The following is a 22,540-nucleotide window of genomic DNA, read 5'->3' as shown; positions in this document are numbered from 1 at the left end:
GCCCGGGCTCAGTGCAGGCTTGGTGCAGACGCGTCCCTGCTGGGGGTGCCAGGCCTCGGGTCCCAAGGTGGCCTCTGCTCACCACCGGGCTTGCTGGTCTCGCGTAGCTTCTTGGGGACAGTCTGGATCAGGATGTGGCTGGTGCCTTGCAGGGCCTGGCTTAGCCCTGCTCTGGGGACCGTGGAGGCCTGGTCCACCTTCCCATGGACAAGCCTCACAGAGCCACCCCGAGTTCCTGGGCTGTGAGGGGCACGGGCCCCACTAGGCGTCTCCCCTCCTGACTCCCGGCTCCTGGCCGATTTCTCACTGGGTGGCAGGAGACCTGCCCTCTCAGGGTCCTGCTCTCCCTCCTAAAGCAGGCAGTTCCCTCCCTGCTTCACGTTGAGTCCGGTTCAGCTCTCTGGCCCGTGGTAGATTACAGTCTCACCGTGGAGTTCAGTGCCCCACGGCCATGGGGCCTGCTGGGCCTGCCCACCAGGGGCGGGTGCAGAGTGTGGCCCCCTGCCCAGGGGTGCTGGCATGTGCCCTGTGGACTCCTCCCGCCTCCTGGCACCACAGGGTCTGGAGCCAGCCTGCTGCCCACCCGCTGGGCCTCTCCAGCCTGGGCCCGGGGGGAGAATCTCACTGGCTCTTCCAGGGCGACCCTGTTAGCCCCCCCAACCCCCCGCCTGGCGGGTGGGTGCAGAGGGCTGGGGCGTCGGGCGCCAGCATGGGCCCCTGTGCCCCCACTCATCCCCTGGCCTTCCAGAAGCAGGCAGCCGGCCCAGGGTGTTGGAATGAAGGAGGCTCGGCTGCCCTCCCGGGCTGGCTGCGCTATTTTTAGTATGGCTGCCCCACCTCCTCTCTTGCTGGCTGCAGGGAGCACGCAGCGCGAGGGGCAGGTGAAGCCTGGGGACCCGACAGAGGTGGGTGCCTGCTGGGTCTCTCGGCCCATGAGCTTCTTGCAGGTCGCAGACCGGCTGCCTGCGCTGGGTGCCTCGCGGGCTCCTGTGCAGTGGGGGCTGGTCCCCAGGGTGGTAGGGATGCCCTCAGACCCGGGTGCCCGGTGCCCTGGCCCTGTTAACCCACCTAGCGGCCGGGGTGGGGGTTCAGGGCCGTCTCCGCTCAGCTCTCTGTTGCTCACTGCACACGGCCAGGATCCCGGCCCCGACGCTCGCTGGCTCCAGGCTGCTGGCAAGGGCAGGGCTCAGGCCCCTTCAGTGAGCAAGGGGATCTGGGCTGGCTTGGGTCTGGAGTGGGGAGGGACAGGGCATGTCCCGTGTGCCCAGATGTGCACAGCTGCTCAGCCGTTGGGCTGTCTGTCCACCTGTAGGGGCTGCCCTTGGTTTTGCCATGCTCTGGGCTCTGGGCTCCCCCTCTGCCTGCTGGCCTGGCCCCCACACCCCTGCCTCACCCGCCCCCATAGCTTCTTCCGTGGGAGCTGAGTTTGGCTTCCCGGCTTCAGCAGTTTGTCCTGGAAACCTGGGGTTCCCCGTTCTCATGGGCACGTGGGAGTTCAGGGAGGGCGTGTCCCCACCCCACCCCACCCAACTGCAAAACCACAACCTCGAAGTCATTCGCTGAGCCAGCTGTTGTCAGGAGGGCCTGGTGCTCTGCTGAGCGCCGCCGGCCGGAGTCTAGCCACTGGCTGCTGCCTTGAAGGCCAGTGGGAGTGTGAGGGTCTGGGCAGAGCCAGACCACACCCCAAACACTGGGGCTGCCCCAGGCCTCTCCCCTGGTCCGGGGCCTCATCGGTGCAGGGCCCAGGGATCGTCTCCACCACATCCTGGAGCTTGCCCACAGCGCTCGGCACATGTGGGCACCGTAGTGTCCAGACCAGCAGAGCCTCTCTGGTGCAGGACCTGCCCAGGCCCAGCGGGGTGGCTGGCCCTGCCTGCTCCTTGTTGTGGGCACCATGGCCGTGAGGCCTCGGTTACCTGGTGCCCACACGTGGCCGCGTGCACCTCGTAGGGCCTGGCCCGCTTTGATGGGCAGAGGGTGGCCAAGGGCCCGTGCTTGGGGCATGGCGGGCTGGAGCCTCCCACTCCGGTTCTGCCGTATGGGAGGGCCTCCCCAGCGAGGGCCGGCGGCGGGACCTGCCATGTGCTCGGGAAGGAAGGGCGTGGTGGATGTGGGGAGAGGGCCGGGGAGCCGGGCAGGAGCCCTGGTGGGGTGTTGCTGAGGAGCGTGGCTATTTCAGTGAGTCCCACAGGCTCCAGCGGGAACTGAAAGATGCCAAGGATATGAAAGGGGAAACGGGCCGGGCCCCCACCCTGGCCACACCGTGCAGCCCTAAGGCTCCAGCCGGGGCTGGTGGTGCCCGGGGTCTCCTAGGAGATGGGTGCCCCGCAGAGCCCGCTGGGGGGCGCGGCCACACGAGGCCCCAGGGCCGCTGCCCCTGCTCCATCCGGGAGCTGCGAGCCCAGCACGAGGTCTGGCCCCTTGGAGCTGGGAAGAGGGTCCCAGGGCCCGGCTGGCCCGAGTAGCATTGCCCTGGCAGCACACGGGGACTGTCTGGCAGTTGAGACGAACAGCAAAGTGGGGGGCCTGGAGCCTGCAGAGAGGGAGCTCCGGGCCAGCACCCACCACGCACATGCGCAGGGGGGCTGGGAGGGCAGCAGTGGCCTGGGAGTCAGCGTGGCCGTGGTGCTGACCGTGTCTCCTGTTCATCTGTCCCGCCTGCTGCTCTGCCCCAGGCGGGACCCAGCCAGCCTTCCTCTGTGCGGCGGCCCTGCCTCAGTTTACCTAGAACAAGCCCCAGTCCGAAGGGCCTGCACATGGGGGGCTGGGAGACAGGGCAGAAGGCCCCCTTCCTGCCAGCATGGTCGGGGCAACTGCAGAAAGGAGGCGCTCATGCTTCTGTCCGTGGGGCGCCAGGCTGATACGGCCACACGGGGTGGTTGGCAGGTCCCACCTTGGGGGAGGCCTCCTCTCACAGGGGCTCACTGGCCCCCACAGCTGGCTCCTCGGAGCCTGCCCTTGGCGCCTGGTGCGGTCTTCCGCCTCCAGGGGTTTGCTCGGCAGCCCCTTTGCCTGGGACTCCCGCCTTTCACTGTCCTGGGCCGGGTCGGGGCCTCTGCTCTAGGGGGCCCGTGGGCTCTAGGCTGGGTTCGGTCAGTCCGGCGTGCGGGCCGGCTCAGCTCCCCTGACCACAGCCGCAGGCCAGGCCCTCCTGGTGCCTGGTTTTGCCCACAAGGAGCCTCAGGCTCAGGATGAGGACCCCCAAGTCGTACAGTGGGTGCAGGAGGCAGATGCGGAGGACAGGCTACGCCCCTCCCTCCCAGGTCTGCACCTGGCGGCCAGCTGCGCAGGCGTTTGGCCGGGTAACCGAGGGGCTCCAGGCAAGCCCGCACTCTCGGGGTCTCAGTTTACCCTCTGCAGCAAGCACTTCCATGGTCACCACCCGCTGACTGAGGCCGCAGCTCGCACCCTGCCCTGCCACTGGGCGCCGTGTGCCCACAGCCACCCCGGCCCTCCCTGAGCCTCTGTGTCCACAGCTGGGAAATGGGGGAGCATTTCTTGCGGGGTTCCTGCAGCATTAGAGGCCGGGGAACGCAGCCCAGGACACTGGGGTGCTGGCACACCGTCCACGACTCCTCTCAGCTATGACCGTTCTGTCCCCTCTGTCCCTGGGGACACACTGCTGCCTCCTGCAGTTGCACAGGGCTGCCCTGCTCTGTAGCGGGGGCCCTGGGACGGGGCGCCTGCACCCTGACAGTGCCAGCGGCCGGAGCTGGCCTGGCCTCCCTGCCGCTCCCCCGCGTCCTGTGCTGGTGGGGGAGGGTTAAGCGTCCTCACAGTGCCACCCAGCCCACCTGGGTGTGGGAGGGGCCGGAGCGGCTGGGGGGGCGGGCGGGATGGCTCCAGGCGGAGGCCTGTGAAACCCGGCGGGGCGGCTTCTGCATGTGTGCCCTGAGCACCGAGCTCTTCCCGCCCCGTGAGAAAGGGGGATGGGGGCTGGGGGCCGTGGGGAAGGAAGGCTGAGGTTCCTGCGTGCGGGGGGGCGGGGGGGCCCGGGGCTACCAGGGGGCACCAGCTGCTGCCGCCCACCCAGGACAGCTGCACGGCCCGGTTTCCGCCTTCAGCAGGGGCTTGCAGGGGTTTGCAGAAGTGGGGGAGCCAGGCTGGCTCGCGGGGTGCAGCGGGAAGCACCGCTGGCCCTTGGTGCCGATGGGAGAGCCGGGGCGGGCGCAGCGGAACCAAAACCGCTGTGTCATCGCGGCCCCTGGCGGCTGTTGCCAAGGTGACCGGTGAGTTTCCCACGCTGCCTCTGGCGTGGCGTCAGGCAGCCGTGCGGGTGGAGGGGTGTGTGGAGAGGCGATGGTGTCCCTGTCAGCAGAGTCCCAAGGGGTGTCTTCGTCCCGCTCTTCTGGAGACACGTGATTAGAGGCCCCCCTGCCCCCCTGAGGCCCAGGCAGTGTGGCCTCCAGGTGGACCCGGCTGTTCCCCCTCCTCGTTGTGACCACGCCTCTGTGTCCCTCTGTGTGTCGGGGATCCCCAACGCACCTGGCTCACTGGGAGGGCCATGGAGCCCCCACTGTCCCGTTGAGGGGGCACCCAGTAAGAGAAGGTGGCTCTTCTTCAGGTGGGTGAGGGGCAGGCGGCTTTGTGGGGTCCCCTTCTGAAGCCAGGGTTGGCCGTGGGCCTCTGCCCGGGTGGCCCAGCATACTGGGGGCGGCATCCAGACGGCATCCCCAGCTGTGGCCTGGGGGTCGGGGCCCCTCTGAGCCTCAGTTTCTTTCTCTGTGGAGCGGGGGCGTGGCCTAGGGCTGTTGGGGGCGGGGTGCCGGCATGCGCCCCTGGGTTCGAGCACCTGCCTGGGCTGAGCCACCGCTCCCTCCTCAGCTCAGCTCACCGATGAACCCCGTCAGCAGCACCGAGGACATCAAGCCCCCGCTGGGCATCAATGGTGTCCTCAAAGTCCCGGCCCACCCCTCAGGGAACATGGCGTCCTTCACCAAGCACATCTGTGCCATCTGCGGGGACCGCTCCTCAGGTAGGCCGCGGCGCCGCGGGGCCCTCCCGGGGGGCGGGGGGCGGGTGCTTGGAGCTGCAGGCCTGTCGCTCGGACCTGCCGCGTTTCCACGTGGGGGTTCCACCGTGGGCAGGGCGGTCGGGGGGCTGCGGCGAGGAGACGGCTGTTGCTGGTGACGTTGGCAAAGGGGGCGGCGATACAGGCTGTGCCCTTCTCCCAGCTGAGTGTGGGCAAAGGGCCCCTCCCGTCAGCCTCTGAACCCCGACAGCCCCGGGGAGGACGGCCGTCCCCTGTGCGGCCCCCAGCTCAGGCACAGACGGGGCAGGCACCGCGGGAGCCCTGAGGCCGGGGCGCGGGTGCTCAGCGCCCCCCGCCCCCGCCGCCCGCCCCCCACAGGCAAGCACTACGGCGTGTACAGCTGTGAGGGCTGCAAGGGCTTCTTCAAGCGCACGGTGCGCAAGGACCTGACCTACACCTGCCGGGACAACAAGGACTGCCTCATCGACAAGCGGCAGCGCAACCGCTGCCAGTACTGCCGCTACCAGAAGTGCCTGGCCATGGGCATGAAGCGGGAAGGTAGGCTCCGCGGGCCCTGCTCCCCGCTCGCAGGCTTCGCGGCATCCTGGGGCCGGGCGTCTCCTTGCATACCTCTGGGGACGGGGTGCTCACTCTCTGCTGCTGCACTGTGGGCTGTGGATCTCATCAGCCAGGTCTTCCCTGGGCATCTGATGTGTGCCGGGCTCTGGGATTGCAAAAGACACAGCTTCCGTCCTGCCCGTGGGTGGCATCCAGGCCCATGGGGGGCAGGGGCTGCTCAAACCCTGTTCATGGTCCCAGGGAGTCAGGCAGAGACAAGGACAGCGAGGGCCGGGGCTGAAGGTGGGGGCAGGGTGGGCAGGAATGGACCAAGCCTGGCGTGGTGGGAGCCTGGGCCAGCAGGTGCTCCTGGGCCCTTGGCCGTGTTCCTGTGGTCCAGTGAGGGGACAGTCGAGGGGGCCTCAGTGGAGACCACGGTGACGGGGGGCAGGGAGCTCTGGAGGCCCCTGACGTCCCACGCCTGCTGGACGCCCGGTAGAGCTGCACTCTGCTCCTCCTGCAAACCTGGGGCGTGACCCCCAGCAGCGAGGCCCTGGGGGCAATGGGACCCCAGCTGCGGGCCTCTTGGCCTTGGGTCTGTGAGCCCATTTTATTGGCGTTTGTCGGGCGGGGTGGGGGCAGGCAGCACACAGGCTTCTCTCTCGAGGTCACTGGCAGCGTCAGGCGGCGCAGCCAGAGCTGGGTCTGCGCCCTTCTGCGTGGCGGCTCCCGTGGCCCTCGCAGGGCTGGCGTGCGTGGTCGCCGCCCCACCGGCTCCTGACTGCCCTCTAGCGGTGGCTGCAGTTTTTACCCAATTTCATTCTTGTTTGTTTTTGTTCACGCCTCCTCAGCCCCAGTTGTTCTTGTTCAGAAACTGAAACCTTGGCAGGGCCGCGTGGTCCACGGTGGTGTGGGTGGCGGCCTGGCGGCAGCCCATCCCCTACAGTGGTCCCCACTCCTGGCGAGGGGCCGCGGGTCTGAGCACCCCCAGAGGGCCGCTGAGGGGCTGAGCTGGGCGGCTGGCCTGGGCCATGCAGAGTGTCTGCCCAGCAGCCTTCCTGATCGGGGTGCAAGTTTCTTACGTGTTTGGCTCACCCTTCCGCGTGCAGGTGGGGAAACTGAGGCCCAGGGCGTCCCAGGCTCATCCAAGCCACATGTAGGGCTGACCCTGGGCCTTGGGCTTCCAGTGCTGAGCTCATTTCTTGAGGCCACCGAGGAACTGTGTGCCCGGCCCCATTCCCCTGGGTGCCCCGTGTAGTCAGGGAGGACTTTCCGGAGGTGGCGAACCCAGTATTGTTCCTGAAGGATGGAATCTTGGGCAGGGCGCAGGCAGGTGGTGGGCAGTGCATCCAGTTGGAGCCTGGCCAGAGGGCCGGGCGCCAGTGTGCCGGGGGAGAGCGGGCCCCTAGCCACGCTGCTCGAGGCGCGGGGCTCCCACACAGCAGCCCAGAGCAGGCTTGGACTGCAGGCTCCCTAAAAGCTCAGCACTCCGGTGCCGGCCCCACGCGGGAAGCCGCGCTGGTGCTGGGCGTACTGCAGTGAGCTGTGGGCACCTGTCCCCACATTGAACATGAGCATCGCATAGCCAGGCAGGACCCTGGTGTGACGCAGGGGTGCAGGGCCCCGTGGGGGCCCAGAGAGGCACCTGCCCCAGTCTCAGGCACCAGGCAAGGCGTGGACAGGTGGGAGGTGGCCGGGCTGATGCCTGAAGAACAGGAAGGTGTCAGGCAGACGCTTGCCCACGAGAGAGGAGCATGTGCAGAGGCTGAGAACGTCAGTGACGTGGTCCGCTGCCGGGATAGAAGCCACCCTGCATCCCAGAGGATGGCCCTCCCCGGGTCCCGCGCTTGTCCAGCCGACACTGACCCCTTCCGAAGGTCCCCTCAGCCTGCTCACCTGAGAACCTGGGTGTCATTAGACTCTAGCTTCCTGGCCCTTCAAGGCCTCGGGGAGAGTAGGCGACGCCCCATTTCATCGCAGGGGGCTGTGGTCAGGGCTGGGGAGACCTGTCCCCTGTCTGACCCTCCCCGGATGCCTGCCGGTGACTTGACTTGTCACAAGCTGCTGTGGGCAGTGCCCTCTGAGCATGAGGCTGCATGGGGCACCCGCTCCATCTGCACACTGTCTCACCGCGATGCTGCGGGGGCACGGAGACATGGGGGCTCGGGGGCGTCTCGGGCCTCCGCCCGCAGGCCGGATGGACCAGGCTGGCGCTCTGGGCACGTTTTCGGAAGCAGCGTGGGCCCTCGAAACATGGTTGACGGGCCGTCGGGTAAATGCCTGATCCCGCTGCCCAGACCCACAGCCCTTTGCCTGCGCCTGGGTTTGCGTCACGGACGTGCGGGAGAGCTCCCTCACGCTGCGGCCTGGGACTGGCCTCGCCGGCCATGCAGGTTGTTCGGTGCGGCCCTGAGGGCCCCGTGGGCTCTGTCCCTGGCACGCAGCTCCCCAGCAAGGTGGTGGCTTGTCATGTTCCCTGCAGCTCGGGGAGCACAGTCCACAGCTGACCTCAGGAGGCACGACTCGTGGCCCCCGTGCCACCTCCACGTTGCTGCTGCAGGGAGCTCCCGGGTCTCCCAGGACCGGTGGCCCAGAGGGGTGGGGAGGCACACGTTCCTGCCCCCACACCTGTCCAACAGCCTATAGCTGGGCGCTTGGCACTGTCGCCAGGAGATGCGGCTCCTTTCCTCTGCTGCTCTGGCAAGGACTCCCTGGCGGTGGTGGCTCTGTCGGCCATGAGTGGGGGCAACGTGGCAGCCCCAGGGAGCAGGCCAGGCATGCCCACACGGTGCGCCCTTGGCCAGTAGCATGCATGTGTGAGCTGGAGGCTCCCAGGGTCAGCGCCGGGCAGGACCCTGTGCGGGTGGTCTCGATGCCCGTGATGCCCCGGCGAGGCAGGGGGTCACACGCCTTTGCAGGTGGGGAAATTGAGGCTCGCATGCAGGCAAATAGCCCAGTGGGTTGGGGGGGGACAGCTTGGGGCTGGCGCTGGATTGGCCGACCACAGGGGAGCCCACGGGGCCCTGGCGGGGGCCGACAAGACACCACCTCCTCGGGCCGGCAGAGGTGCCGCAGACTGACAGCGTCACTGCTGGGCAAGGGCAGGGCCTCAGGCACAGCCGCCACCAGGGACTCGTTGTGCAGCATTCCGCGGGGGCGGGGGGCGGGGGGCGCGGCGCGAGGCCTGGGTGGGACATGTCAGCCAGCCAGCCCGTCCCCAGGCTGAGCCCAGGCCTGTCAGCTGCAGTTTGTGTTGCAGGGTCTGGGGCCTCCTGGTCTGACGGGAGGCAGGCTCCAGGCTGGGGGTTCCCAGTCCGATGGGGCACCCGGCCCCCACCTGGGGTGCTTCTGGTCCAGGCCACAGGGGGCCGGCTGCTGCCCCTGCCTCCCTGCCTCCTCCCCCAGGAAGACCTTGCTTATCGCCGCCCCCCCCCCCTTCCTGTGCCTGGCTGTCGGCTCCGAGGGGCTGGGGTGTGGGAACAGTGTGTCTGCTGTGTGTGTGCCCACGGGGCCCCTCGTGCTTCTACTGTGGAGAAAGAGCCGCAGCTGAGTTCCTCCCTGTCACCGTCGGGGATTGGTGTCCCCCTGTGCAGCGAGGGCATCGGAAAGGGGCCCCCACCGCAGGCTTGCTGGGGGGACGTGACAGGTGGCAGCTCCATGCCTGGCTGGTGGGGTTGGAGATCCGTTACCAGGGCACGTGCATGTGTGTGCCTGCCACGTGATCACGCATGTGCAGACTTTGTGTCCTGGACTGAGTCCCTTAAGTGAAGGAGGAACATGTCCTCTGAGCTGAGGAGACCCTAACGCGCTGTGGGGTCACTGTCCGGCACCCGCTCTGCGGGTCTCAGCTGCCTCTGGGTGAGATTCAGTCCTGCCTCCCGTGGGGGCTGATGGACGGGCAGACGGAGGCCTTGCTGTCTGGCAGCACCCACCCGGACGCCCCTTCCCACCTCCCAGCTTCCTACTGGGTCCCCGGGAGCCTGAAGGTGGCCGTGGGCACTGTGGCAGGGTGGGGGTGTCCCACTCTCGCTGGGGGGGTGCGGCTCCCCTGCACGTCAGAGGGTCTCCTGAATATTGGGGACCCCGGTTGTGTTGGGAGTGGCGTCCCCCTCTCAGGCTGTGTTTGGCTATGGGGGAGGGTCTTTCTGGGGATCCCCAGCCGCCTCTGCCCACGGCATGCCGAGACTTCCGGGCGCCAGCAAGTCAAGATTGCGTCTGGTAGGCGGCCCAGCTGGGGGCGTGTAAACAAAACCACGACGTTTGTAGTTTGTAACGACGCCGCTCAGGGCTGCCGGGCCCTGCCCACCCTGCGGCCTCACAGAGTGTCCGCTAGTTGGTCCTCGGCCCCCCAGGGCGCAGGTGCTTCGGGCGCTGCCCCCACGCCCAGGACCACTGTGGCCCACCCTGGGGCTGTCTGGTTAGGGAGGAAGTCCCTGCTGACTGGCCACATTGCGGGGTGCGTGGGGCGGGCAGCGCAGTGAAAAAGCTGCGAGCGTCTTCTGGGCTCTTCCTCGGGGCCCGGCCTGAAGGTGGGTGCCAGCACTCCTGTTACAGGGCTGAGGACCCCGGGGAACAGAGAGGCTAAGGACTTGCCGGGCCACACAGCGGTTGGGGGCGGAGCAGGGTCTGGGCCCCTGGGCCCTGTCTGATGCGGAGCCTGCTGCCCTAAGCTGCCCGCAGTCCCAAGGGCTCCACCTCGCCCCATTGGGCCGTCGGAGCCTCCGCTTCCCCACCTGGTAAAGGGAAGTGGTCGGCCTAAAACCACGTGCTTTTCTTAGCTGCGTCCTGCCTCTGAGGGTTTAGGATTCTGCCCAGGGGATGGACCTTGGGGTTCTGATCCTCAGGGTCTCAGGGATACGGGCCTGTCTGGGTTCTGGGTCCTTGTCACCCTGGATGCTGACTGGGAACCTGTGTGTGGTGGTAGAGAGGGTGACCCAGCGTCCCCCACATGGAGGGGCTGGAGCCCAGTGGCCTCTGCAGCCCTGTCGGCTCCTTGCCAACTGCCTGCCAGAGTGAGCACTGCCCGCCACCCCAAGCCCCCACCTGCTGTCAGGCTTGTAAACACCCAGACGTGAGGCTCCCTGCCTGGCTCCACGGCCCAGCTGGTGCCTCCTGAAGTGCTGGCCAGCCCGTCCTTGAGTCCCGCCCTGGCATGGGGCTGCTCTGAATAGCCACACGTCAGCGCGGGGAGGACGAGGGCCTGCCCGTGGAGTCCCGAGGCCCCGGGGAGGGGCGCGGATGGGGCTCCGCATCTCCGAATGGGCCGCAGTGGGGGCCTGGCGGGAGCACTTGGCTGGGGGTGGTGGAGAGGTGTTCACGTCCTGCAACAGCTCAGGGCGGCGCGACGGAACCCGGCAGTCCTGGCAGGGGACTGCGTCTGCCCTCTAGAGGTGTCCTGGGAGGGGCGGGGCATGGGCCGTCCGAGGCCTGGGGGGCGGTAGCGCTTGGGGAGTCCGGAAGCCCTGGAAGCTCACTGGGGCGCGAGCCTGGGGTGGACCAGAAGTACGGAGAGGACCGCGCAGGTGGCGTTAGGCAGAGGGAGCGAGGGTGGCAGCGGCATCTGGCCCGGGGGGTGTCCTCGGGAGGCCTGGCTGGGGGGGTGCTGGGCGGGTCGGCCGGCTGGGCGCACCTCCGCGCGCGACCGTGACCAGGGGCTGCAGGTTTTCCGTCCCACGTGTGTCTGCCCTTGGGTCCCCCAGGGCTGGGCCGTCCACCAGGGGCCTCCTGGGGCCGCGCTCGGCATGTACCCAGGGAGCGGGACGGGCCCCCAGGACGAGGGCCGAGCAGAGTGGGCTGGGGGCTCGCCCCCCACCTCTGGCGGGGCCCAGGGCGTGGATGCAGGGCCCTGCAGAGGGCACCTCTGGGTCTGCAGCTTCCTCCTGGCAGGCACGGTCTGGGAGTCGGGCTGCAGGTGGCGAATGGCCATCGCCCATCCTGTCTCCCGAGGGTGACAACCACAGCCCGGCATGCCCTGCAGGGAGTGAGGCGCCCACCTCCGGGTGTTGTGGGGGCCCAGGCCCGGGGCCCTCCAGCTCAGGATGGCCTCCATGTCCTACCAGGAGCCTTGTGGCCAGGCTGCGGCCGCGGGAGGCGGGCCTCCCCAGGGGTCTGTAGCCTGGGCCTGAGCGAAGCGGATGGTCCTGGGCAGAGAAGTCTCCATGTGGCTCTGCAGATCACCTTGTCCGTGTTCCCGCTGTGGGGAGGGGTCCCAGGGGTCCTGAGAAGCTGAGGGTCTTGTCTGGGGTGGGTGGGGGCTGAGGAGCCGGCCCTGAGGAAGCCATGGGTGCCCTGGGAGTCTTGGGGGGTGGGTCTCTCGCCAGCAGGACCATAGGAGGATGGGCTCAGGTGGGCCCAGGGGAACCCTGTCCTGGTGCTGCCCCTGCCACTCACGGCCTCGGTGGCGTCCCTGGGAGGCGTGGCCCCGCCAGCCCTGGACCAGGCAGCGGCTCCTCCCCTCTGCCTTCTTTCCTCGCCATCCCAGGTTTTTGGTTCCCCCATCAGAGAGGACAGGGACAGGTGTGGGAGCCCCAGGAGCCCCCGGGTGCTGTGGTGGGCTGCACGCCTGGCTCTGGTGTGGCTGTTCGGGGCCTGCTGGGGGGGCTTCAGGGCGGGCCTGGCCCCTCTTGGAAAAGGGCAGCTGAGCCGCGTGGGCTCTGAAGCCTGAGGTCTTCAGACACCAGTGTGGCTTCCCTGACTCCTCAGCTTTTCTGCTGTGAGTCTTTGGGGGACAGAGGTGAAGGAAACCCCTTCTTTTCTGCCTCCTCTGACTGGCTGCTCTTTCGGGGCTCCCAGCAGCCGGGCCCCCTCCTGACTTCCCTTCTGTTCAGTCCTCTGCACACCTCTGCTCTGGTCCTGGGCCTTAGTACATGCCACCTCTGCCTGAACCCGTATCCCTGGTTTTCCTGCTCCTTCAGTCTCATTGCCACTTCCTACAGGAAGCCTTCCTGGCTTTGCCTTAGTCCATGGCCCATCAACGCCCTTCTCCCTCCATGCTGAGACCCCCCGCTGAGCCGTCAGCTCCACGAGAGCCAGGGGGCCCCATCTGTCCTGGCTGCGCCCGGCCTGGGAGGGTGCCGGTGCGAACATGTGTCGGATGCTTCAGTGAGGGGCGCCTGCTGTGTCTCAGCTGTGCAGGAGGAGCGGCAGCGGGGCAAGGACCGCAACGAGAACGAGGTGGAGTCCACGAGCAGCGCCAACGAGGACATGCCGGTGGAGAAGATCCTGGAGGCTGAGCTGGCTGTGGAGCCCAAGACTGAGACGTACGTGGAGGCCAACATGGGGCTGAACCCCAGCTCGGTGAGTGCTGCCGCCCACACCTCCCAAGGCAGCCAGGCCGTGTGCGGCCCTGGGGAGTGCCCCCGGGTAGAGGACCCCACCAGCTGGGGCCCCGCGGAAGAGGCGTGCGGTGCCCCGGTGGGTGCTTCATGCTCCGTGCTGTCTCCGGCCCGCCGTCCGGGTTCTGGACCTGCCCCAGGGGTACGGACGGAGTTGTGTCCAGGCTTCCTCTTCGTCTCCCGTGTGGGTTCAGGGCTGGGACAGAGCGCTGTGGCTGACCCCGAGGTTGTCCTGGCCTGCCCAGAGGCCCAGAGCCCGCCTGGGCGTCCCCTGCCCCGACTGCTCAGGCCTCAGTCTCAGTGAAGGTGTCACTTCCTCAAGGAGCCCCTTTCCCTGGGCACCCTCTCGTGCCCCCACCAAGGTGGGGTCGTTCTGATCTTCCCACACATGATCACATGGCGGCGTGTGTGGCAAGGGGATTCTCCCTTGTCGCCAGGAGGCCGGGAGTGGCATCTCAGCTCTTCCTCACTGCTGGCCTTTGGCCAAGACAGTGACCTCTACCCCCGCCCCCCGCGGTAGGTACTCATATGTGGCCCTCACCCCCTGAGTGTGGGGGTTCCCTTTTACCTGCTCCTGAGGCTCCGGCAGGCTGAGGCCCCCTGCTCCCTGCACTGTGTGATGGGACACCAATCACAGACCCTGTGACCCTGGGCCGTGTGGCCCGGCCCCAGCCCAAGTCCCCCTCTCCAGTCCCAGTGAGGGGCGGGAGGCCAGCTGTGAGGGTTTCATGATTGAGCAGAAATTACACACACACACAAAAAAAAATCAGGAGCTCGAGGAAGGGCTGCCAACTTTTAATTTGGCCAAGTAAGGACGTTATTTGGACAGCCATCTGGCCCCTGCTCTCCCCGTGGCTCTGGAGGAAGGCAGAGGCTGCAGAAGGCGGAGGGCAGGGCGCTGTGAGGCCACGCATGGGATTCCAGCATCCTGCATGCCTGCCCTCTCGCGTCTGACCTCGCGGTGCAGCTTCCTGCGGGCCCCCCTTCCTGGCGCTTGCTAGGCCCCTTCCCTGGGACAGTAGCTGGGGGCCCCGGGGGAGCCTTGGGCCACCGCCTGGGGGTCCTGCTGTCTGTCTCCCAGGAAGGGATGGCCCTGTGCACTCAGGCACATGGAGGCCCGTTTGAGAATCGAGGCTCAGAGAAGTTAGATGTTTGCTGGAGGCCACACAGCGGATGGAGCTGGGGCCCCTCCCACCCCCATGGGGAGCCCCCCAGGCCCAGCTCTGTACTTCCTTCCATCACCTATTCCAGCTGCACCGACCTTCGAGGCCCGTGCCTGCCTTGGGGCTCAGGGTGACCGCCTGCCCCACGTTGCTCCAGCCGGGCCCCTTGAGGGCCCTGGGAGGGGCTGCAGGCCAATGCCTGGAAGAAGGCCCTCGACCAGGGTCTTCGGTCTGGGGCCTCAGCCCGGGGCCGCTGCCAGCCCTGCCCCACGCCCATGGCCTCCTCGCAGGGCTCCCTGGGCCCCTCGCCACCACCTGGGCTCCCACTTCGTGGGCTGCTCTGTGGCACGGAGAGGCAGGGAGTGCAGTCCTTCTCAGACAGCCATGTGACAGAGGGAGGGGAGACCGAGGCTCCGGGATGTGGAGCCTGGCAGCTGGCATGTCACCTGCACGAGCCAGGGACTCCAGCAGGGCAGTCTCTGCGCGCGGCTGCCGGGATCGGTCCGTCAGGCGAGGCTAAGGCTGCGGGTACTGCTGGGCGCGGGCACGTGCTGTGTGGCCCGTGAGCACCCGGGGTTCTGACCGTGGGCTGTGGGCCGGCCCTGCGCCACTGAGGGGTTTTCACATGAAGGTGGCTTCTGGTGTCATTCCGGGTGCTGGCGCCTGCCGCCCCTCCCTGCTGAGGGTTCCCAGGCTGCTCTGGCCCCAGTGCTAATGCCTCTCCTTGTGGCTCCAGGTCCCTGCTCTGCATGCCTCAGTGCCATTTGTCACTGGACCTCCCCAAGAGCCCTCCGCCAGCCCTTCGCATGGCCAGGGGTGTCCCTTTGGCCGTGCAAGGCCACCTAGCCACAGGGCCTAGGGATCTGGACGTGTGCGTTTCTGGGGGACACACTTGGCCCACATCGGGCAGAGCAGGGCCTGGTGGGCCATGTGTTCTCACCACTGCACCCTCCTTCCCCAGCCCAATGACCCTGTCACCAACATCTGCCAAGCGGCGGACAAGCAGCTCTTCACCCTGGTGGAGTGGGCCAAGCGGATCCCGCACTTCTCCGAGCTGCCCCTGGACGACCAGGTCATCCTGCTGAGGGCGGGTGAGTGGCCCGCCCGGCGGCCGGAGGGCCCTCCCACCACTGGGTGGCAGGGCAGCCCCTTCCCCTCCCCGGGCCTCAGTTTCCCCCTCTGTGAGACGGGGCTGATTATTGCTTGGTAGGCTTGCGGTCAGAATGACGTGGGAAAACCCATGAGACAGTCAGCCAGGAAGCCCGGAACCTTCCGAGCGTCCTGGAGCCGTCGCTGCGGCACTTACGGTCATTGCCCTTACTGATGGGGGCCCGTTTACGGAGCCGTGGGAACCTCTGGGCAGAGTTGTCTTTTAGTGTCTTCCTGCACCTTTTTAACACTCGGGTGCCTGCTCTGGTTTCTCTGCACACATAATGATCATGCAGAGTTGGCCTGCGGCTCTCACACGCCCCGTTTCAGATCAGTAGTTGGCTGCTCTGTGGGGTTCCACGTAGCAGCCACTGATCTCCGAGAGCCTGCGGTGGGGACCAGACGGGCAGCCACTCAACGAGAGCAGTGGGGACTGTCCTGGGCGCTCGGAGGCTCCCGCACCCTGCGCTTGCAGAGAGACGCCCCTGGGCTACAGTCTCAGCGGCGATCTGTGCGGGAGTCCTCAGCGCCCCGTGTGCGCTGCAGAAGACGGCCAGTCCCCAACGCGGGCGCCCGGGAACCCCTTTGCTGTGGGACATCCGTGGGGCTAGGCTCCACGGAGCCCTCCTTGGGAAGCCTGGCTCGGGCCCCGTCGGGGTGGGTCGGTGAGAGCGCGCGCGGCCGCTGCAGGGGTGCGCGGGGCTGTGGGGGCGGCGCCCCGCGCCCGAGCCGGCGGCTGAGCGTCTGCGCCCCGCAGGCTGGAACGAGCTGCTCATCGCCTCCTTCTCCCACCGGTCCGTCGCCGTGAGGGACGGGATCCTGCTCGCCACGGGGCTGCACGTGCACCGCAACAGCGCCCATAGCGCCGGCGTGGGCGCCATCTTCGACAGGTGGGCGGCACCGCGGCTGCGCGCGCGCATGGGCTCTGTTCCCACGGGTTAGCCTGGCGGACGGAGGGAAGGGTACGAGGTGGGGGCGAGACCCCGGCCCGGTCCGGCCCCTGGGATCCTTGCAGCCCTAGGCCACGTTTTGGTTCACTTCCTTCCAGTTTTTTCAAAACCCTGTATGTGGGAAAGAAAGTGCACTTTTTGAAAAGCAGAAGTAGCTTATTCCGTAGATACAGTTCCCCGTGTCCGCTGGGTGTGGCATGTCGTCCTCGCAGCTGGGACCATGATGCATCATAGCCCACCTGTGCGCTGCGCAGCGGCCTGTGTACTTGAGTGGCCAGTCATGTCCCCGCCCCAGCTCGGACACGCCCCTGGGCCACCTCCGCCCTCCAGGGCGGTGCCCCTGCAGGGCAGGCCCATGCGGGGTCTGGGTGATCTGGGTACACCACTCATGAAGGTCGCTCTCCAGGAACACGGCCCCCCCCCCGGGCGAGGTGCACAGGGCTGCCCATCCCCGTCTGTGGCTGGCCCTGTCTGAGCCCAGAGGGGCCGCGCCTACTGCAGCCCGCTGGAGGGGGGGGGGGGGGGCGGCCGCAGGCCCGTCTGCAGCTGAGTATCAGTGTGTGGACAGGCCCCGCTGTCCACGTCCCTGGCTGGCCTTTGCTCAGCTGCCACGCGCTTCCTTAGACTCCATGTCCCCAAGATGAAATCCCACAGGCAGACCCTCTCCAGGCAGAGGAGAGCCCGCCCTGGGGCAGCGGGGGCTGGCCTTGCCCTCCTCCGCTGTCCCCTGGGGCCTGCGCGTGTTTCTGTGGGGCCCCGGCGAGGGACCCAGCCTGACATGGGCCTTGGTGTCCGCCCGCTTCCTCCGCAGGGTTCTGACCGAGCTCGTGTCCAAGATGCGGGACATGCACATGGACAAGACGGAGCTGGGCTGCCTGCGCGCCATTGTGCTGTTCAACCCCGGTATGGCTTCCGTCCCGTGCAGAGCGTCCCGGCCCCACCTCCACAGCCCTCCCCTGCCCGGCTCCGGAGGGTCTCCTGCTCACGAGGGGGCCGGGCCCTGCTGCCTCCTCCTCTGGACCTTGTGAAGGTGTCTGGTGAGGCCTCCAGCTGGCGATGCTTTGCACCAGAATCCAGGGATCCAGAAGGGGCAGGCTCCCCACAAGCTTCCAGTGCCAGTCTGGAGCCCAGACAGTCCCGGCCGTGTCCTTGATGGGCAGATCTACCCCGGGGCCGGTGGGACCAGCCTGTCCCCCACCTTAGGTGCTGTGTGGAGGGGGGCCTTCCAGGAGGCACGCAGGTCCCCAGGCCGCTTCCAGGTGTGGGGCACTGACCCGCGGCCCTTCTCCCTTGCAGACTCCAAGGGGCTCTCGAACCCAGCCGAGGTGGAGGCACTGCGGGAGAAGGTCTACGCGTCCCTGGAGGCATACTGCAAACACAAGTATCCGGAGCAGCCGGGGAGGTGAGCGCAGCTGCCCCCACCCTGGGCCGGGGCGCCCCGAGCCTTTCAGGCACTTCTGTGTGATGAGAAAGTGGTGCCCTCCTGGGCTGAGGGCACCCGAGAGCACCTGGTGTGCCCAGTGCAAACACACTCGCATCCTTTCCTGTAGCCCCACTGACAAGACCTGCTCGTGCCAGCACACAGTAGGTGCTTGTCTTTGTAGAGGGTATGCTTCCCCCACCCAGAGGGAACCACTAGAGGCAGGTCCCTGTTACACACACCTGGGGTTGGACACCAGCGCATTGTAGGTGCTTTGTAAACACATGCAGAGTAGATAGATGGGGTGGTCCCAGAGTGGCTTTATCTCTTGCCTGCCCGCCTGGGCCTGGGTGAGTGGGGACCGTCTCATTTCCGGGGCTGTGGGGCCGGGGCCCAGTGGGTGTCAGGAGAAGGGACCCAGCTCAATGTTGTCCCGATTGTACCCTCTCCCTCGGAAAGGGCACCTCCTGGTGGGGGTCCAGGTCCCTGTCTCCCGGCACCCCGACCAGCGCGCACACGGTTAACAGCGCCCGAGCTGCTGGGCCCTCATCTGGTTTGGTTTAAGTGGAACTTCCCGGATGGAGGACGGAGGACCGAGGCCGGGCTGGAGTGGCAGGCCCGTTTGTTTTTCCTGGCTTTCGGCCGCAGCCATCACGCCAGCTCAGCAGAAAACAGCTCGATCTCTGGCCCCAGTCCAAGCTCGGGGCTGTGTTCTTGCCTAGAAAATGCGGGTTGTGTGGCAGGCAGCCACAGAGCGCTCGCCCCCCAAATACAGGCGTTCTCAACCAGTCACGAGGCCCCGCAGCCGCTCGAGGGTCCGAGTGGAGAGGCCCGGGCAGCACGCGGAGGGCCCTGGGGCAGACGGGGGCGTCCCTGGCAGGGACACTTGGCCCAGTTGGCTGTGCCCGACGTCCCTCCTCCGCGGGCCGGGCCCGGCGTCGGGGCGGGGCGTGGGCGGGGCGTGGGCGGGGCGTGGGCGGGGCTTGCTCGAGCGCGGACCTCCCCGCTGCAGCCCGCGGCGCTGCTGACCCCCGCGCCGCTCCCCTGCGTGACATCCTCCTGTGGCTCTCTAGTGCTCTTGGAGAAAGCCCGCGCGTTTTAATTCCCCGCAAAGCCCCTTTCAGCGCGCCCCAGCCTGGCCGCTGTCTCGCCACTGGCCTTTCATCCCAGATCGCCGCCCTGTGCGTTTTCCCGCGTGGTCTTCGCGCCCACCCTGGGCTCCTGCCTCGGGGCCCTGCCCTGCTCTGTTTCCCCTGCCCAAGGGGCCCTCCTTTTTCCTCTGAGGCTCAGCACACGCAGGTCTCTTGCAGGTTTTGGAGGGCTTGGGCGTGAAACTTGGTCCTGCTCTCGGGGGCGGCGGGGAGGACCGCCCCCGAGCTCAGGCCGCTCTCCTGCAGGTTCGCCAAGCTGCTGCTACGCCTGCCGGCTCTGCGCTCCATCGGCCTCAAGTGCCTGGAACATCTCTTCTTCTTCAAGCTCATCGGGGACACGCCCATCGACACCTTCCTCATGGAGATGCTGGAGGCCCCGCATCAAATGACTTAGGCCCCCGGAGCCCCGCCCCTGCCCCTTCTCTGCCTGGCCTGTTTGGACTTTGGGGCGCAGCCTGTCACTGCTAAGCCTAAGAGATATGTTGCCACCCTTGTTATTTTCAATACTACTTGTCTTTGGACCCAGCAGGGAGTGGCTTCCCAGGGCGGCAGCCCGAGTGGCAAGAACTGGTGTGACCCCAGCCAGGGAGTGGCTTCCCGGGGCGGCTCAGGGGTCGCAGGCCCCGTTCCCGGAGCTGCAGCAGCCGGAGGGTGGCTTCGTTCGAGTCGCTGTTGTCCTGGGTTTTTGAATCTCCGCTGCGGCTCTCCTGTTTGGGGTGCTGTCCCTGGCCAGCCCAGCCCAGCCCCACCGTGATGGGGGCAGGGGCAGGTGGGGGCTGGTGTTTGGTCCCAGAAGACCCCACCTACTCCCTGGGAATCCGAGGGGCCCTGGGGCAAGAGCCCTTTTCCCTCACAGAGGGGCGAGCAGCCCCTCCTCCAAAGATGACTGGCAGTCTGCCTGAGCCAATCACAGCAGGAGCTGAGCGCTGTGCGGGGTCTGGGGCCACCTCCAGGCTGCAGGGACTGTGATCGCCCCCTCACCTCAGTTTTCTCTTTGCATTGTCTTTTTTGCAGCTTCTCCCCATCCCTTCCCTCCTCCCTGTGGTCCCATCCGACCCAGGGTGACCCCCCGCGGGGCCCTGGCCTGTGCTCAGCCCCAGATCTCAGCCTAGGGGTGGGACGTGGGGGCAGCTCCCGCTCCTGGAAGCACTGACGGTGCCCACGTGCCTCCGCTGCCCTCTCCTGGCAGAGGTTTTCCCCGGGAGGCCCACAGGTGCGAGGGGAGGTGGGCTGCTCTCCTGGAGGGTGTCTGACCCGCTGTGCCCGTTGGCAGAGAAGCCCAGCGGGGAGGGGCAGGGGGGCTGCAGCCCGGAGCTCCCGGGAGAGGCCACCCTCTCTGCGGGCAGTTGTGTCTACCAGACTGAGTCAGAACCACCGAGGGCTGGCCTCCTGCACCCGGGCTAGGCACCCCTTGGGGACAGCCAGCCCTGCTGTCTTCGGTGGAAGCCCCCCAACACCTGCTCTGGTTGAAGGTGCCCCGTGGGGCCCAGCACCCACTTCTGCAGTGTCTCGGTCCAGCCCAGGCAATGGGCACTTGGGGTCCGCAGGTGGCGGCCTCGGGGTGAACTGGCCCCTTGCACCGCAGTCCCCACCGCTGGTCTGAGTGCCATGTCGCGCCTCACACCCCACGAGCCCAGCATCGGTCAGCAGTGGGGGCCGGAACACGGAGGGAGGGTGTGGGTGATGCAGGCCGGGTCCCGTCCACCCGGCCCAGGGGCACGCTCGGTGCTGGTGGCTTCCCTCCTGCTTCCTGCCGCCTCCACCAGCAGCCCTGTGTGGCGTGGGGGTGGGCGCCGTCCCCAGGCGGTGTGCGGCACCCCTGGCAGGGGCCGGGCCGGCCGAGGGGCCTCCATGGGGAAGGCTGTGTTCGCGAGCACCCCCTCCACCCACTGAGGTGTGCCAGGCCTGCCGCTCCCCTCCCACACTTGCCCTGAAAGTGTTCGCAGCTTTTGGGGCACAGTTGTGACCAGCAGTGATGCCAGCTTTCTCAAAGTGTCCCCTTTCGGGTCCCTCCCAGCAGTGGGAATGTTAAGCTGCCCCCCACCAACACCCTGGTGCCTTCTGCCCGCTGTCTGTGCCCAGCCCCCTCTTCCCCCCCTAGGCCTCTTGGGTGGCTCCAGAGGAGGAAACCCAGGTGGGGGTCCTCGGTTGGGGGGCTTGGCTTCTCGGGAACGTCACCATCAGCAGCCCTGCTGGCAGCCTGTAAAGCACTGAGGCCCGCAGGCCACCACCTCCTGAAACCGGCCGGGCCCCTCCCCTGCTGCCCCTCCCGCACGGTGTCCAGGCCCTCAGGAGCCGTCACCAGTCACGTCAGCCTCTGTGCATCACGGTTTGTTTGGACAGGCGAGGCGCTGGGGTGGCACCTGGCTCAGCAGAGAGGCAGAATTCTCATTTAACCGGATCTCCAGTAGTAGTCCCAGTCTGGTTCAGTTAAGGTGATTTGTTTTGTAATTATTATTATATTGGTGGGACAATCTTTAATTTTCTAAAGATAGCACTAACATCAGCTCATTAGCCACCCTGAGCCGGTCCCCGCCTCGGCCTGGCCAGATGCTTCCCACCAGTTCCTCGGCCGTGTCACCTTCCCGCTTGACATCCAGACGTGGCTCCTGTGGCTGTGGCCGAGAATCAGAGATGACCGAGTCCTGTGTTTGGAAGGCGTTGGCAAAGCCGGCTTGCCCCCCACCCCACCTCTTGGAAGCCGACCTGCCGGGGACATTCACCAACGTGGCCCCGTGTCAGCCACTAGTCACCTGGAGCAATGCATGCTGAGAAAAACCTGTCCCCCGGGTGTTGCGAGTCTTGGCGTGCCCAGAGGATTCAGGCTGGTGCTGGGGGCCAGGCCGGGGCACCGTGGGTAGCCAGCTGATGTTGTCCCCATCACGCACCTCGGGCGCGTGGCCTGGTTCCTGCCCACGCGGGAGTGTGGTGTACGATGTGTGTGCTGTGCAGTCTGCACAGAGCCGTGTGTCATCGCAGTACACGCGTGCGGTTCCCAATGTTCGTGTTTTATTTTTAATCAAGACGTTCCCCGTTTTCCTGTAAATTTGCTTCATGTAAGCAAGCACCTGAAGACCCTCCTTTGGTGACAGCGGGTTTGAGTGACTCAGGCGAGGAGCTGCATCTATTTTCAGATGCTTCAGAGCAAACAGCTTTGGGCGGTCCCGACCCTCAGCCTTGCCTTAGCAGGGACGCGTAGCTGGCGCTTCAGAGGTGACAGATACAGAGAGTAAAGATAAGAGAAATGTCTAAAGCATCGGGAAAGGTAAAAAGAAATCTATTTTTGTACAAATGTAATTTTATCCGTCATGTATACTTGGATGAGACGGTGGGAGGGGGCTCGTCTGTTTCTGCTTCTGCAGCGCGAGGTGAATGATCTCGGCGACATGCTGGATGGGCAGCGACGCAGAGGCCAGGCTCCGGGACGTGCACAGGCTTCGCGGCACCGCTGCCCGGGGAGCTGCTTCCCTTCGGCCCTGTCCCCGCCGCTGCCACCTCCCGCGACTCTGACTGAAATCACGTCCCAGCGGGACTGTCCCACTGCGTTGGCCGCAGGGGCCGGGGTGACGGCCAGCCGTCCGCAAGTAGTGGACAAAAACAGGAGAAACAAAATACGAGCATTTAAAAAGACCCCGCCTCCCAGGCTCGTTTGTTCCGCTGAGGGTTTCTGCTTGGGTCTGGAAGTTGGCCGCACGGGGGTGTTGGGGGGCTTCCTGCTGTCCCTGATGTGGCCAGCCCAGGTCTGGACGAGGCATGTCAGCGTGACCCCCACACCAGGCCACCGCTGGGTGCTTCTGGTCTGGTCAGCTCCGCCCCTTCCCCCGCTCTCAGGAGCCCCTCTCT

General features: G+C 66.9%; 1 protein-coding gene and 1 long non-coding RNA gene across 3 annotated transcripts in view; both read left to right on the top strand.

Moving 5' to 3' along the window:
• RXRA (retinoid X receptor alpha) overlaps window positions 1-19,190 on the top strand; it is a 79,793-nt gene extending 60,603 nt beyond the window's left edge. For both annotated transcript variants that reach the window (XM_090274988.1, XM_090274987.1), the window contains exons 3-10: window positions 4,825-4,975; window positions 5,351-5,530; window positions 12,657-12,826; window positions 14,989-15,118; window positions 15,934-16,066; window positions 16,938-17,029; window positions 17,423-17,528; window positions 18,944-19,190. In XM_090274988.1, the coding sequence (XP_090131114.1) occupies window positions 4,825-4,975; window positions 5,351-5,530; window positions 12,657-12,826; window positions 14,989-15,118; window positions 15,934-16,066; window positions 16,938-17,029; window positions 17,423-17,528; window positions 18,944-19,091 (1,110 nt within the window). In that variant the 3' untranslated portion in view covers window positions 19,092-19,190. The remainder of the gene's footprint in view (window positions 1-4,824; window positions 4,976-5,350; window positions 5,531-12,656; window positions 12,827-14,988; window positions 15,119-15,933; window positions 16,067-16,937; window positions 17,030-17,422; window positions 17,529-18,943) is intronic.
• Window positions 19,191-21,011: 1,821 nt separating this feature from the next.
• Window positions 21,012-22,327, top strand: LOC150013914 (uncharacterized). The gene is made up of 2 exons (XR_016510606.1): window positions 21,012-21,962; window positions 22,060-22,327. It is a non-coding gene; the product is annotated as an uncharacterized LOC150013914 (long non-coding RNA).
• The last annotated feature ends 213 nt before the right edge of the window (window positions 22,328-22,540 follow it).

The sequence above is a fragment of the Furipterus horrens genome, unplaced genomic scaffold (assembly GCF_987537825.1).
Source record: "Furipterus horrens unplaced genomic scaffold, mFurHor1.1.pri manual_scaffold_4, whole genome shotgun sequence".
Taxonomy (NCBI): Eukaryota; Metazoa; Chordata; class Mammalia; order Chiroptera; family Furipteridae; genus Furipterus; species Furipterus horrens.
This window is presented reverse-complemented; position numbering and strand designations above follow the sequence as displayed.